Source organism: Corvus hawaiiensis, chromosome 15 (assembly GCF_020740725.1).
Source record: "Corvus hawaiiensis isolate bCorHaw1 chromosome 15, bCorHaw1.pri.cur, whole genome shotgun sequence".
NCBI classification, from domain to species: Eukaryota; Metazoa; Chordata; class Aves; order Passeriformes; family Corvidae; genus Corvus; species Corvus hawaiiensis.
Genome location: NC_063227.1, coordinates 17,005,107 through 17,022,217, shown reverse-complemented (window position 1 = coordinate 17,022,217; position 17,111 = coordinate 17,005,107). Strand labels below are relative to the sequence as shown.

The window sequence follows — 17,111 nt, the reverse complement described above, 5'->3', positions numbered from 1 at the left end:
CTCCTACAGGAGTGGGTGTGTGCTGGAAGGCAGCGCTGAGGGAGGGAAAAGGTCACCTCAAATGGGACTGTTGGAATATTGGTTCCTTGGCTTCCATTTCACCTATCAAGGGCATTTCTGCTGTGTGAATGGCAGTCATCCCCTGCACACTGTAAATCAGAGAGAAGTCAGTCTCCTGTGCTTGTAACTTATCCTGGTGTTGGGGGGGAGAAAAGCAGGATCACACTCAGGGGAAAGCTGGGACCTGTCCAATGTGTTTTTGCACCCTGTTGTACAGTGGGACACAGCTGCTGTTCCTGGGGGGATGGAACCCCTTTGGAATACTTAGAGGATTTGCTCCAGAGCAAGCCTGAAATCTGTGCAGAACAGTGTGGACAAAAAAAATACGTTGCCATTGAGTGGGTTCCTGCTGTGGGCTGTAGAAGTCACTTATCTCAATTATGTGACATAAATATCCTGGAAAGATTAGGAATGTACCAGGGATGTAACAACAGCCTCCAGGCCAACACCTTTCTAAGCAAAAATGTTGTGGTTACAGAAGTTTAGAAACAAAAGTATTTACCAAATGTGGAGGTCAGGAGGCAAATTTGGAGTCAATTTCCTGTTAGTGACCACGAGAAAGAGTGCTCCTCTGCCCTAATTTTTTAATAATCTCCGATTAAAACTGGTATTGATGCTTAGGTGAAAAGCATTTTAATAATGTTTGAAGAGAAGTGGGGATGCCTTTATTTTGTGTTAAAATTAACTGGTATTTCTGGAATTGCAGACACTTGGAAGAAAATCAGATCAGTGTGATAGAACGTGGAGCTTTTCAGGATCTGAAACAACTTGAACGGCTGTAAGTATCTCTATTTATACCTATGGAAAAGCTACAGACTTTCCACCTCTCTGTTAATGGTCATCCATAATATATAATGGTAATAAAATTAACTTTCTTTAAGAGAGAGAGAGGTGAGTACCTGCCTAAATTAAAGTATGCTCTTAAACAGCTCTGAATTTATATTACATGATAGATAATACTTGAAATAAAATGTAGAGTGGCTGCCAAGAAAATAGAACTGGCAGTGAAACCAGAGTCACAATAACATTATCAAAAGGACATTATCTGGGAAAGTCTTAAAATTGATATGTGGATGAAAAGATTTTTATAATAGTTTCATATTATTGTATATTTTTGCACTTATATGTGTCTATGCAGATGGAAATTGCAATTGTCTCGTTTGAGAATCACAGTATTTCTAAAACTGCCTTGATACTTAGTTTTCTGATTAGCTTCATTTCCTCTGAAGTAGCACAATGCCAGTGATAGCAGTGGATTCCAGGGTATCATGGAAGACTTAGACGAGGACAGATTGTAGATTTCCTCTGCTTTTGATAGCAATGAAGTTAATTTCTTTTTTTTTTTTTTTTTTGGAGAAGGTGAATATAAGATGTCTCTTGATCTGGAATTGGTTTATAGAAACCTCCTGGCCCAGCAGGAGTATAAACTTAAATATCAAAAAGGACTAAACTAATTCTACATCCAACTGCTGCCCTTAGCTGAGTGTGCTCCTTGGCATTATCGTTAATTCTGTCTGCTTATGGTGGGAGCAGAACAAAATCTCTGTAAAACTGAAATAACTTGGGGAATTATACTTTGTTAGAGATAGGTGACTAGAATAATATCACAAGCTGGTTTGGAATGCAGGCTTTTTATGCTTGATTGGTAACTCTTATCTGCAAGGCATTTCTTGTAGGACTTGTTATTTTCCCATTGATATTTTCTAAAGCAGCTTTCAAGAGTTAAGTGCCCACTTGCAATTGTTCAAGAGAAGTCTGGAGTATTGAGCTAATACTGTACTAAAGCTGTTTCAGATGATCTCAGGGTTAGATTTGCATTTGAGTTGTTTAACGAGTGCACTGAACATTTAAAATTAATTTACTCAGTACTTTTGTCATGAATCAGAAAGCTCCATCTATGGCAATAAGGGAGATGAGTTTTAAATTCTGACAGATTTTCACCTATATTCAATTAGAAAGTACTTTCAGGCACAGAGTTTTGCCATAGCTGATTTATTTCAGAAAAAAACCCCCCAGCTTACTTTTCTAAAATTAAACATAACCTGACATTGTAGAATACTGTTTTTTCACATTATAGCTCATCGTGAGGAGTCAGTATCCTACCTACACAGTCCTAGTTTAAGCTCATTTTATATATGTGTAGAAATATATAAATAAATCTTTCTCCTATCTATATTTAGATAAAGATTCAGGTACTTAAATTTTGAAAGAGTTTTGAAAAAATTCCAGGAGAAGGGCTGGCTATTGGTAGCCAGAAACAAAACTCAAGTGTCATCTGTGTGTTCTGTTTCTGCAGAGCCTGCTCTGCCAGCAAATGAAAACAATATATGTTGTGAAAGCAGAAGTCAGGAAATATGATACCTTTAATGGTGTCTCTTTAAGTCTGTGGTGTTTGAAAGTCCCAACTTTTTTTTTCCCTGTATGAACTCTTAACTTGGCCTGTTAACCATACTGCATCTCTGCTTCTCTTTTAGGATTGCCTGTCATTAAAATATTTCCTAAATTAATGTAGTATGAAAGGGAGGCCTGGAAACTTGCAACTTTTTGGTATTTTAGCTTAAATCATTTTTAGGACAAAACTATAAATCTGGCTTTTTTGCTATGAGTGAGTAGGCTTTGGAGAATGGACTGTGGAAAGTTTGGCCTAACTTATAAAGGCTAAATTGCAGCATTTTAGGTAATATTAAAACTATTTTATTAAGTATTGTCAAACACTGCAAAATGTTAATGAAGAAAGTATGTGGGTTGCATTAAAAAAAAAAAAAACAACCTGGCTTTTTTCCATTTAATTTCTTTCAAATAACAAATAAAAATCACTTATATTGCTTTGATTTTTGGAATAATGTTCTTTTTTGATCTATTGAAGTGGATGCAAAAGTAATCATTAACTTATTTTTAAACAAAGCAGCTGCACTGGGTCAAACTTTAAAGAACAGGAGTAATTTCTATTCCTGGTAAAATACCACATATAAAGGTTTTTCATTCAAAGTAACAGTGGAAGTATGTTGTTCCACTCCTCTCCTCATGATAATCATTCAAAGGGCACAGACTTCGGTGAATATTGTAGCTCATTTTATTTTCACTTGTCTGGATATTGAAGCACTTCCATCGTTATTATCTGACCAAATTAGCAGAATTTTGTTGGGCATGTCCTGTGTAAGTAAACTTTAAATAAAATGTCTTTAGAGCTGATACCCACTGCTGCCAAATATGCCATGGGGATGCCTCTCCAGTTATTTGGATTTTACACTGATTTTTTTTTTTTTTTTGTGGGACAATATTGCTCACAATGCCATCGAAGGAGGATATTGTCAGAATTGGATATTGGCTCAATAAAATTTGGCCATATCTTGAAGAAAGAACGTCATGCAAGGTATCTTAAAGTGACAGCACATAGCTGAGAAATGAAGTGTGCAAGTAGAAGGTAGAAGCCACTTCTTATTTTGGCATGTTTGTACTCAGCATTGAAAAATGCAGGAATCTAACCCATTCTCTTAGCAAAATTCAGTTTGTTCAATGTAAGCTCTGCTGAATCCTAAGATGCAGAATCCTGGGAATGACCAGTGGCACTCACCACAGTGGAAAAGTCAGAATGTTTCCAGTGCTTTTATGGCAGCAAGGTTGTATAGCTTTATTCCAGAACATAAAGATTAGTGGTGAGGTAGCTGAGCCCTCTTTTGGATTTCAGCATTTCACTTTTATGCTTTGCTATTAACACCGTGTATGGTTTTAGGATAAAATGATTATGAAATTTCACACGCCAAGAGGCTCAAGAGGCGAACTGGTGGGCCTGAAAGATGAACTGACATTTCTTCCAGAGCCAGATGTATGTCACACATTTATGTGAAAAATGAGGCAGGATATAAGACACCAACAGATCCTGACTTTTCCACGGCCAACTGCCAGAAATTGTCACGTAGCCCTATAATCTTCAAAAGACTGGACTTTGGCTGATGGCTGCTTCTTTCTACTCAAATTAGTGTCTTTAGCAAGCATAAAAGATCTCAACATCTGAAAGCACTAAAACTGTGTTTTTGTTGTTTAGGGGAGGGGGGAAAATGTATAAGCATGGCCAAATCAAATCTTCTCGAAGTTGGGAAAAATAATTAGCTCTAAGAAAATAGCAAAAAAGCTAGAATCCAGATTTTAACCTCAGCATATACATGTATGGTTTTGGTTTGGTGTGTGTGAAGACAGAGGTCAAAATGGAAATTGTTTGATTTTTAGCTGTGGTGATGCCCCTGTGCATTGAGTCTTTGTAAGCAGCTTCCCAAATGCTTGATTAAGGTATTAAAGTAGATTTATTTGGCACAGTGTACTGCAAAATTGCTATTAGTGACCAAAGATGCTAAGGAAAAGAATAAATTCTTATATGGTGCTTCACAATCTGGATTTCATAAATTGAGATTGAACAGGCTTTAAATAAATCATGTAATACAAAAAGCATCTTCCACAATTACTATGCTGAGTGGAGAGATTGGTGGGTGCTTCAGAGTAGCCAGGAAAGTAATAAAAGCACTGGGCAGTTCTTTGCTGTTGTAAACAAAAGCCAATCCTTGGCAGCATGGACCAGTCTGCAGTGTTTGCACAAGGTTTGCAGTGTGTGCAGCTTGGGTGTTTTTGCTGGAGCTGCATGCACTACACATTTCAGAAGCCACATGGATCTGTAAAGATGTCACACAGTTGAAATGTAACCTTTCAGAAAAAAGCCTTATTGTTTTTGGTCCCCATTTTCCTATGACATGGTGGGTAACACACCCAACTGGAAATCCATGCTCATAAAATGCTTATCTGGAAATGCAGGAGAACAAAGACACCCTAAAATGGATTTAGAGCTGTGACTGGATGTTTAATCAGTTTTATCAATTGTGTATTTCCCTCTTGCTGCTCCCACTACCACAGGTGAGTTGGTGTAGTACCAGGTTTGCTGCCAGACAGCCCAGGGGCTGCTGAAGGTGTCTCTGCACATTGGACTGATGGATTTCTCTGCATTCACACCAAAGACAGCAGCATCCCCCTGGCTCCTGAGGAGCCAGGATATGTCAAAACTTGAACTACACTTTCCTGCTGGGCAGAACTGCTGCAGCAGCCCACCTTCATGAGGGTAAAGTGGTATCTAACCCCAGGTCACAGTCTGGGTGTCAGTGGTGCCATCTTTTGTAAATGGGGGAAAACAGTTTCTATCAGACACCAGTTAAAAACTTAACCACTCTCTGTGGGAGCTGGCAAAGAATATACAAAACTGAAATTCAGTTTGTGACACTTGGAGAGGTGTGGGCTTGGTCTCCTGGTTAGAAGGATAGATTAGTACTTAGTTCTTGTTCTGCCTGCATCTGTGAGCTAAGCAATATGAAGCTCCTTGTTGCATTGGCTGACGCCTGCAAATTTAAATAATATTTATTGATATTGGTTAATATTTAAATAATATTGTTAATAACTTTTGTCCCACGTCCTCTGAGAAATGATTCCAGTAATGAAAAAAAAGGAATCCTGTAACCAATTATCTGATAAAGCAGTCTCTCTTACCTTGCATTTTCAAGAACATTTGGCATTGCTTTTCAAATGAGTGTCTGTGTGACTGTTTACATTGTGAGAAGTCCAACATGATGAGCCAGAATGTTTTGGGTGGGAGTATCTGACAGGGTGTTACTGGTTTTATTCCTGGATGCTGATGGGACAATCATGGAGAATGGAGCATTTGGTGCTGCAGAATTTTTCCAGTATTATTCAAGTCCATTCCATTCCTCTTTACTCTCAAGTCTGGGGTTTATCCAAGGCTTCCCTTTCAGACAATGTCTCTGAAAAATACATAGTAAAGTTATGAATTTATTTGGAGGCACTAATTGTTTTAGCTTGCATGGGTACAGTCTGACTACTTTGTTCAAGAATTGTGTTGTTTTGGAGTGTGGGTCTGCAGTTTCTAGGGGCTGTAATGCAGTTTTTACTGCTTAAGGGTGGACCATGTTATCATCGCTGTTTCATCTGCTTAGTTTTCTGACTCTGATAGCAATAGAGTAGCAGCAACACCCTCATGTAGAAGCTTTCCATGTTCACAAGTTCCTTCCTGCTATTATTGTACAGAGTTCCACAGTTTGATCCTGCTGCTGGCTCAGAACCAGGAGTCTGGAGGGAAGGCTCAATCTCCTCTCAGCTGTACCCTGGAGGGGTATTCACTTACCCTTCCTACAGAGTGCACAAATCAGACTCATCAAAGTCGTCCCTGCTGAGGGCTATTGAATACAGCAACCCCTCAGCCAGCTGAGAAATCCAGATGGAAAAGGTGGAAAGCTGGCAGTGGTGTAGAGGAGGATGATCCCTCCTTGCCCTGTATACAGCTGCTGGAAATGGGATATGGAGCTGGCTTGGCTGTAAGTCAATCCCAGAAATGGAGACTTTCTGATTTTCACCTGTTGCAAGGAACTGAACTGCTTCTCTTTTCCAAATCTAATTCTACCCCTGCTGAACTGGCTGACCACCTTTTAAGTATCAGGGATATTCTGTCTTTTTTATGGAGAGGGCTGAGATGCTTTGGCAGTGCTTCATCATGCCTGGAGCAGAGGTACTTAATGGACTTCCAGCTGCCCTTCAGCCCTGCAGGAGCTCATGCTGGATATCTGACTTTGGAGCAGACCTGTCAAGTCACCACTAAGGAGCTGGTTAACAAAAAACCAGGCAAAATCAGTATCTTCCCTGAGGAATGTGAATTATAACAAGAAGATAAAACAATAAATGCAAGTTTTGTTCATGAGATATGATGGAAAGCACTATGCAAGATGCAAATGGTGGATTGCTGAGCCGTGTGGTTGATACTTTACATTTAGAATCACACAGGACAAAACCAGTAACAAGGCCAGAGTAGCTCTTGGTGGATCTATGTGGGGGAGTGTGTGTGTGTTGACAAATGAAAGGATAAAATAGATATTGACAGGCTGAGTGTGAACAGTGCACTTCAGTCAACCACTGGGGAGGAATGCAATACTACCCTGTATCGAGTCTCATCTTGGTGCAAGCTGACAGCTCACCTTTGTTAATTCTTGGAAGCAAGAAGGAAGCTCATTAATATTGTATTGGTTTTTGATTCAGCATTATGTGCTGCTCTTGGCTCAAAGAGCCAAAATAAATGTTCCCAAGATATGGCTCACATGCTTCACTTATCTGTCAATACTGTGCACTGGTTGCTCTGGAAGATCGCACTGAGATGTACTTTTATCACACTACTTAACTGCCAGTAATTTAGAGAAGTGTTAGTCATTTGTGTGAGTGATGTATCAGGTACGGTCAGCAATGATTATTTGTCTTTTTTATTTGAAAGAGCTCTCGTGTTGCTGTTCCCACAGTTCAGAGATACAGTCAATATAAAACTGGGAGAGGAGGGGAATTTGCAACTATTAGTCCAAAAAGTCATCCTTTCTGGGAGGGAATGTTGCAAGATGTCTGGTACATACATTTCCATATAGAGTCAAGATTCTCACAACAGTTAATGATGCGAGAAAATACTCGAGTAAGGCCTAGTTCATGCAGATACCCAGTTCATATGGTGAATAAACTATTCTATCATTTATATTCATTTTTCAGAAAAAAACGTTCCTTTATTTTGGCTATAGTACAATGGTAGTGTCCCTGAAGGATAAATTGTTTTCCATATGTACTGTGAACAGTAAAGGCACATCCCAAAATGAAGCATTCTTAAGGCTTTAAGACTGTCTTAACATTTTTATAGTCCAAAATATGTGAATTCCCCTTTGAATTTTGTTGATTTCATATCTGTGGCCACCAGTTTAGTCAGGAATTATTCATAGCGACTCACTGAATTTTCTTCAAAGGATGTACCACAGGGCTCAGGTCACTAGAACCTTGAAACTAGAGAATTCATGTTATTTTTTAACAAAGCAAAATAAAAATATTGCCTTTTTTTACTGAATTTCTAATAATATGTATTCTGTTCGTGGTTAGAACCTAATACTGTGTAATATAAATGTGCAGCATACTAACCAAGCTGTATCTATTCACACAGAGACACTTCTGTAATGTCCATGCCTCAGTATCTCGAGATTAATTAGTGTTTACCTTCTCCTGTCAATAGAGGCTTGCAGGTAGAACTTGTTTATTTTTTGGGAGACACAGTGGTTCAAGTGTAAGTATAGATCATTAGTGGAGTAAGACTGGTGAAACAGCAACAACAAAAAAAGCATGAAATGGCTTCTAGAAGCAAAACCTGGGTAATTCTGAGACGTGCCCAGCCTGCGTCTTGCTTGTGTAGAAAGTCACTCTCCTGTTTAGTGTCTTAATAAAGCTGTCTGTGGTTCTATGCTAAGTATTTCAGTAGTTTAAACCACATTGTGAAAAGGTCAGTTGATTTTTAGAAGCATCACTGGGAACATGACTTACAGAAGCGTAAGAAAAAGCTTTAATGTGAAAAAAATGTATTTGGGGCTTTTTTTGGAGGCAGACTTTGTCATTCTGTGGGTGCAGGGCACTTGAAAAAGAGCAGTGTTCAGCTGTGTTATGTGCTCTGATCAGGGTGTTACCTCAAATGAGAGGCATCTGTGGCTTGGATTTTGATGTTGGGGGTTTTTTTCCCTATACTAAAGCTCATAACTTTAGTTTTTATTGAAATTAGTCAAGCATTCCTGCAAGCATTTTGAAGTATGTGTCTTTGTGCACAGATGAGTTGTTGAGATGTGACTACAGGTTTTGTGCTTGGAAATAGTTTTTATTTCTTACGGTCATTTCAGAAAAAACTAAAAATTGCCTTGTCCTTTCCCTGTGACCCTGTTGAAATTATGGCAAGATGTCAATTTGCCAAAAAAGTTCTGCATTTGCTGCATTTGAGGTTTCAGGACTGGAAAAGTAGGGGCAGATGAATTGAGGAAATAAATCCCCAGTAAGCCTGGCAAGACTTGCTCCAAGTGTGTCAGCTGTAGGTTTGATAACGTGTGTTCCTGCACACCAGACACTTTTATTGGAGTTGTACTTCACATGAGGGACACAAACATGCCCAAATGGTAGAAATGTCATCCTTCTTCTACTGATGAGTGCCTTGCAAGGGGTAGGTTTTGTCCATGCAATTTGGAGATAAAACGGGAAGAAGAGGTAAAAAACAGCAGGAGAACAAGTGCACCTTGATCAGCTGATGGTTTGTGAGTCCCCTGCACTACCTGCTGCTTTGGGCTTCTACTGGACCATCTTTATTTAGCAAAAACAAAAAACAAACCGGCAAAAAAAACCACCAGAAAACCCCACCAAAAAAATTAAACCTGGATTAGTTATAAAATATTTCAAAGATGAATCCCTCCACTCTTGCTTGTGCATGAGTCTTGTCGAAGAACCCTGTTTCTGTGTTTATTTTTATGGGACTCTTGTTGAAATAAATTTTGAAATGGTACAGTAGCTGTCACTTTCTTACCCTTTGGGGACTATTCAGTGAATGAAATAGTTATAAGAAACCACTTACTCTCTGAAGATGTGTAGAGGTGATATTTTCTAATTGGGTGTGTGCATTTGGAAAAATGATAGTTCCTAATTACTGCGTTTATGTACTGTGGACTCCTAGAAGGCACTAATACCCTCAAATTTCATAGCTTGCTCTGTCTGTAGCACATAATTATATAGTTATATATTACTCAGCCATTGCTGGACAGCCAAGCTCTTGGTTACGGCTGGTCCAAGAGTGAACCTTTTATTTCTTTTGCAAACATTATAAAAAAATAAAAAATTAAAAATTGGCCCCTCTTTTCCAAGGGAAGCCATTAGCAGCTCTGTCAATAGGCCAGCACAGGAGGAGTCCAAACACAGGAAAAGTGCAGGAGAGGCTGAGGGCAGTAGCAAGGAGCAGGATGCAATGCTTCAGTGAGAGGGTTTGGTTTGCATTAGTGCTTCTGACCAGGGCCACAAAACAAAGAAGTTTATTTTAACAACATGAAAATAAATGAACCTGATTTCATCAAAAACGTTTTTGTAATAGGTCACTGACCCACAAGAACTCATGGAAAAACAAATTTGGGTCTCATTTATGTAGACAAGAGGTTCTGTAACCACAGGATTCTTAAGCTTCTGAAAGTAGTGGTTACAAAGCAAGTGGAATAAGGACACTTCCACTGCAGTGAAGCCATAATTCAGTTGGAATAGCTGATCAGCACTGGACATTACATCAGAGCTTTAAAACATTATTCTTTTCTGTGGCTTGTTTGTTTGATTTTAGCAGGTTTTTTTTATACTTGATGAAGATTTATGAGGGTATTTGCTTAAGCAAAACACTTCTGGATTTAGCAGTCATTTCTTCCAGATCTGTAGGAAATGCTTAAGTGTCTGTGTTACTGTTGGGTAAGGACTGCTGCATCAGTGGTCTGGAATTATGTGGGTGAACTTTATTTAGCTTAAGTAATTTAATCAAAAGGGTTTTGCTTCTTTGAGCTTCCTCTTATTAGAAGGATTATGCTGCTTTGCCATCCCAGAAATACCATAAGTGTTGGCTGAATTTCATGCTGTCAAGCACAGCGATTCTTAAATAATCCTGCTCCTGAGCGAAACGATGATGGATTCAAAGTACTTAACCTCCTTTTGTTCTTGGAGAACATATGAATATGTAGGTCTTGAAGTCTCTCTGTCATGGATCAGAGCAGTACAGTCTTGACTTTGCTTTTCCTCTGGCTCAGCTCCATTTTAGCTGTGTCTGTTGAACTGGAGCTCCCCTCAGTCTGCACCTTCCTTCCACATGGAACAGAACAAACCAATGCATGTTGGCTTATAGTTAATGTCATATTCGTGTCATGTTCTCAGTTCTTTGGAGATAATTTCTTCTCTAGATCTTTCTGCTTGTGTCAAGATGTTCCAGTATGAGGATCCCAGAAAGAAGAGAGGATTTCAGGGTTCATGCAGATGTTATGGACATACCACATGCATTTTCATACTTGTATTAGGTAACTCTGAGTGGAACAGATCTCCTGTAGTATTCTAGGAAAACAAGAGAGAAATGGGAACTCCTGGGTAGTGAAACACTTTAGAACATCTGACCCCTGCATTCGAAAACATTCTGGGAATGTGGAAGTAGATCAGAGTAATTATCACAGAAACTGGGTGCTCTCAGCTTTTCTACAAAGTGGATTTTTAAAGGCTGGTTACCCATGTGGCTTCCTCAGGAGATGATGTCCTTTGGCTGAGTTGTCTTAGGTAATTCCCACTGCTGATAGAGCAGTCGAGAGCTGTTCCTGTTCGATCTGTTTGAATAAGGCAATACCTTATTGGTATTGGCTTTTTGGTTGTCAGATTGGACTCAGGTGTGCAGTGTGCTCTTTGTGCCACCTCCTTATTTCCTTACAGTCACTCCATTGGCTTTGGAGGATGGACCCTTTTTTGAGCATCCAGCTTGATTTCAGCAGGAGATGATCCTGCAAATCTTCCTTTTTTTACTGGTTCTGCTTGGCACAGATCCCTGGGAGAAGGAGAACCACAGTGCCCTGAGCATTCCTTACTATATATGGACGGTGTGGGGAGCAGGGCTGGTATTGCCTTTTTCAAACAGATCAAACAGGAACAGGGTTCTGTTTCTTCTGCTAAAAATTGCAATAATTGTTGTACTGGCAAGTTTTATTCCTAATTGTTCCCAGCAATTTCTGACTTTGAGAAATGGTTTGATTAATACAAACTTTTAAGGCATGTCAACAGGGGCAGCATGGCTTGGAGATGTGAATGCTAAAATTTACTTTTTCCTTTCTTCATAGACTTTTAGCCCTGACCTGGAGAGATTACACACTGGTGTAAAAAGTAGCTTAACCGTGTCTATTTTTTACTGTTTTTACAAAAATTGATGAAATATTAAAAGTGATGGATATTTAAGGGTACTCTAATAGATTAAGTTCCTTGGATAAAGTCCTGTTCTTTTCACAATAGTCAGTGGAGTAATGAAAAAGTGACCCTGTTTTTTATCATTCCGTATGAGTGTTTTGAAGTTACAAAGTGTGAATTCCTAATTTTTTCAGATTTGAAATTGGAGAACTTTCTAAAAGCTTTGCAGAAACTGAGAAGCAGCTTCAGCAGAGACCATCTCTGCTTGAGGGTTTATGGATCAAGCTTTTTTGGCTTCTTTGAATGGCAGTTGAAAGAAATTGTTAATTCTTGTACATTAAAGTCTTCTGCAGACAGGTATGAGCTACTATCCTGCATGTATGTAACTGGGTAGTTCTAGAAACCTGCTACTGAGTTAAGAGACTGGGCATACACCTCTGCTTGCCTCTTTTGAATTTAAAGGATTTTCTATTGTCTTTAATAAATACTCTGACATTTAAGAGTCTCTATTCTCATCTTCACTTAGGTTGTTACTAAGGTTTCTGTCCATTTCTGTATCACTTTAGGGCACTGATTGCTGTTTTGAATGGTCACGGGAATGTTGTTAGGACGTTTTTGTTTTTTCATGTTGTCTTAGGGAAAGCATTGAAATTTAAACCTGTTCCTCATGCTTTCCTTGCCAGTATTACTGGTTTATTCCTAGCCAGAGACCATCTGTGTAGGTCCGTCCTCCATCCTAATATCAGATTTTTTTCACATGAGGAGATACTTAGGAAAAAAAAGGAAAAGATGGATTCAAAGATTGAAAGCTATAAAGTGTTACAGAGCCACAGTTCCTGTGCTGCTGAAATGCACAGACATGTACTCTGCACTTCTGAGAGAGGATAGATAATCTTTCTCAGTCTAATGAGAAGTTGGTAATAAAGGTTATTACTTCTGACAGCTTTGAAAATGTGAACCAGGACCACCCAGCCTGCCAAGTCTGTAATAAGGGATCTCAAAGTTATAACTATTATAAACAGTTTTCCTTCAAAAAATGGTCCCTTAGCAACTTGCAGTGGTATCTCTCCCAGTTTTTTGGAAGAGGTTCTGAAGTAACACGTCACGTGGATAAAGAAGTTCATTTCTCCCACACCGTAATCCTGTAATATGGTTGTCCTGGGCTTCCTCGTAGTGCCCTTCCTGAAATTCCATTATATATTGTCTGGCTTTATTTCCTAGGGCAGTAATATAAAGAGGTGATGACAGAAGGTAATGGATAAGGTTGACTTTTTTTACTGGGTACTGCATCTTGACTGTTTTTCCTTACAAAGAGGAAGTGATATGAAGCAAAGGAGAAGTTACATTAATGATCACAAAGTATTTCTTGACTCTAATAGGATTTTCTGGTGAAACCATTGAAGGCAATTGGCTCTGCTCCTGTTACTGCTTTCCCAAGCCAGTGCTTCCAAGGAGAAACTTAGTTGCTCCTTGGAGTTCAGTAACTCCTGTCTTTCTCTTTGAGTCTTTTATGCATTAAGTCATTTTTATTGCTTATTGGTTCTGCCCAAGCTTGTAATGTAACCACTTCTTCCTTAAAGTTACTTGTAGGAACTTCAACTGCATCATGTTCCCCAAGCCACATCTCCAAGGATGATGCCACAGAGCTCTTAACAACAAAGCAGAAAAAGGGACCTTGCTTATTGCCAAAAGTGAGACCCAGATGTTTTGAGTGTGAAATAAAATAAATGGCCAAGCTGGGGAGTGAACCCACAGTTACTTGGGTAATTTCTGGATATTAAAGGCTGAGGTAGCAGGACAGCTCCTTTAAAGCTACCCATTAAAAAAATTTAAAAGCAGTGTAGTTTTGATTTTTCTGTTGGCGAATGAGTTGTGTGATAGGCAGCAATGTGAATATAGATGTTAAATCAAACTTGAAAGTTGTTGAACTTGGGTGGAAAGGAACTGAGTGCTACTTACTTCATGACAAATAATGAAGTACTTTGATTGTGGTCAAAGCTGTCAATACTCAGTAGAAAGGCAGACAGGATTTGGAAGCTGATGGGTATCACACACATTCATGGGGTTAAAAACAGATAATTGTTCTGTTTGGAGACAATAATGAAACTGACAGTGTAAGTCAGAGCCTATGTAACAGCTTAAATTTCTGGGTGGAATGTGTTCAGTAATATTAGTTAGTGTAGTATTGCAAGATATTTTAAACAAAACCCAAAGATGTACAGAAGAGATTTTTGCTGTGATATTGTCTAGCAGAGCCAGGTCCTTTGCTTTTTCCCCCACAGCCATATAAATTTGGTGATTTCTACTCAGGCCTTGAATATTTGCAGCTTGCCTGAAGTAACTGATGTTATGGTATTCAAAATTTTCAAACAGAGTCAGTGGCATAATGAGAGATCAAATTGCATTGGAAAATTGCACAGTTTGCCAAGTTTGGCTAAATAATGCCTGCATTGCTTTTATGTTGGGCTTTTATATTGACTCCATAGTCCATGGGAAGCAGGCAGGTGTCCCTTTGAAGGGACTTTGAAGAAGGAAACTTCTTGTGGTGTGAGTGGGCATCTGCTCACTGTAGCTCTGCAGAAAAGGGGGTTTGGCTTTTCTCTGATTTGTTTCTTACTCAAAGTAAAACTGTCCTGCAGCTGTGAGAACAAAGCATGAAGCTGAAAATGCTCTGTCTGAAAACACTGGGTACAATTATATTCAGTATGATGTTAATGTTGCTTCTCAGGCCCATTGCTTGTACACCTTGTATGGAAAGGAATGAGAAGTCAAGGATTGTGGTTGCACTGAAGCTTTTACAGATTTCCAAATTAATTGTATAATAAACGCATAAGTCTGATATTTTAGATGTTCTTTTACCTGCTTATTTGACTTCTGAATTCTGAATTTCTTCTGAACGTTCTAAAGCCTTGCCCTGGCCATATTAGCCCTGAGAAGGAAGGGATGTTCTGCATGGAAGGGGTGTAACACTGCAGGATTGTTGGAATGTGTTCTCCTTCAATTTGCAGTAGCAAAGAATATGGTTAAATTCTTCTTGAAAAAAGATTAAAATAGCTGCAAGTTGAGCAATGTTCTAGTTCTGCTTCCATATGCATTTTGTTCTTTTCCATCTATGCTGATCATGCCTTCAATAGAGATTAAATTTAGCTCCTCTTTGCTCCTATTGTGAGTGGAGCTCCATGAGACAACAGAACCAGAATTGGATGTGACCCTTCCAATGGTGTGAGCATGAGGGCTGCAGCTGAAATCAGTACCCACAGAAAATGTCTCCTCCAGGAAAACATGACCTCTGCCTTGAGAGCAAACTGAAATTTTTCCTACCAATACTGAGGTTTTTTTACTCACACAGAAGTTCTCCAGAAGACAAGAAAATGAAGAAAGCAAAATTATAATTAATATTAAAATAAACTTTGTAAGGTGTAAGTCTTTTGCTCCATTTGTTTCAGAGAATGATTCTGACAAACATCTTCAGTCTTCCTCTAGTCTGGTAGCACTCTTTCTTTCCAGGCTTCAATGGTTGTTTTTTTACACTGTGTTTGAATAATCAGGGGAATCTTAATAGTTAAGTTTCTCTCCTATCCCAGCTTCAGACAGAGGAAGGAATATGATTAGCCTGGTTGGAGCCAGGAAAGTAGGAATTTCACAGTTAATAACTTCTCCATTGTTTTTTTAAGGGCCCTTGATATTCTGTGATTGACACAGAGGTTGTTTCCCTCTATCCCTTTGCCTTCAGGACATTGGAACCCCCAGTTGGGCAGCAGGCTGAGGGAGGAAGGGGAGAAACTGGCACTTTTTTATATATATGAGCAAAATATTTTTGGGAAGTGAGAGGAAGTGTTTGTCCTGTGTTGGAACAGTGTGTTTGATGCTGTATGGGGCTGCTCTAAAGAAAACATAATAAGCCAGGGGACAGCATTTTATGTATGGACTTAGAAAGGTCACACATTCTGTAAGTCTGCATTTTAGGCCATTTGAGTAATAAAGAAAGAAAATGCAGTTTGTGACATGATAAAACTGTGAAGATCAGACATTTATGTACTAATTTTATGTGAGAATAGGTGTCAACATCCAGTATTAAGAATTAGTAAGCAGCCATTATTAAGCATGTGCCAGTGATTGATAATAATTTCAGGAGTAGCAGTATTGGACTTTTGCACTGAATTCCTGCAGACGGAAGTATGGGTTTTTAGCTTTTATCCTGTACAGCTCCCTAAACATCTTCCAGCAGAACCAGGGTGAATCTGAGCCTCGTGAGAGAGCAGTGTTCTGGTGTGGTGAGCTCCATGCCTGCCTTGGAGGTGATGGATGGACTCCTGGAGACCCTTTTCTTAGACAGCGAGGACTTTGTGTGCAGTTGGTGCATGGTCAACTCTTTTGGGTCACTTATGGGGGCTTGAGGAGCAGACTAACAAAACAGAATATGCCAAGTTCTATTTCCTGTGCATTGCAGTGGTTAAAGTAGTCTGGAAGATGGAGAGAGCTGCAGTGTATGGAGATTGTTGACTGTACAACCAGCATGTGTCTAATCAGAGTTAATAAATTTGACTCAATGCAGGTTTTGCCAGAGCTGATAGGACTCCTGGAGAGCCTCTCTGCACAGTTCTTCAGCTTCCAGGAGGCTTTATTAGTCTGGACTCCATGCTGTGCACATCCAGAGCTGCTTCTGATCCAGCACTGGAGCTAATCTGTTCCGTGGCATTAGATGATTATGCATCATTCTGCCCAGTGCTCCGAATTCCAGGAATACTTTGCAGGTCTTATTAGCTGTAAAGCATCCAGTTCAAAATACATTGGAGACTGAGCAGCTGCATTCCCATCCAGCAGTCCCAGGTGAAATAACGTGGACCAGATCTTGCCTGGCTCTGTGCCCCAGATTCCTCCCTGCCCCTGGGTATACCTCGGGGCTAGGTGGTGGATGGTGCTGTGTGCACACACGTTCTGGCTGCAGGGCTGATGTGATTCCAGCCTGAGGGAAGAGGCCAATTCCAAGGGTTTATTTTTGTGCTTCGTCCCAGGTGGCATTCCCAGTCTGAACAGTCCCAGGGATTTAATGTGATAATGATTTTTTTTTAAATTGTAGTCTACTGTTCAGATTCACCAAGCTGCCCTGTCATTCCTCCAAGATGTAGCTAGTTACAGCTGCAAAACTGGCTTGGATTTAAATTCATATTTGAGGTATTTCCTGATGTTATTTCTATTTTAAGTCCCTAATTAAAAATCAGGGATATCTATATTTTTTAATAAAGTACAGTCCCAGGAACAAGGTC

At 39.4% G+C, this 17,111-nt stretch overlaps 1 protein-coding gene across 2 annotated transcripts in view; it reads left to right on the top strand.

Moving 5' to 3' along the window:
- Nucleotides 1-17,111, top strand: part of SLIT3 (slit guidance ligand 3) — a 486,134-nt gene that overhangs the window by 22,699 nt on the left and 446,324 nt on the right. For both annotated transcript variants that reach the window (XM_048319827.1, XM_048319828.1), the window contains one exon: nucleotides 767-838. In XM_048319827.1, coding sequence (XP_048175784.1) covers nucleotides 767-838 — 72 coding nt within the window. The remainder of the gene's footprint in view (nucleotides 1-766; nucleotides 839-17,111) is intronic.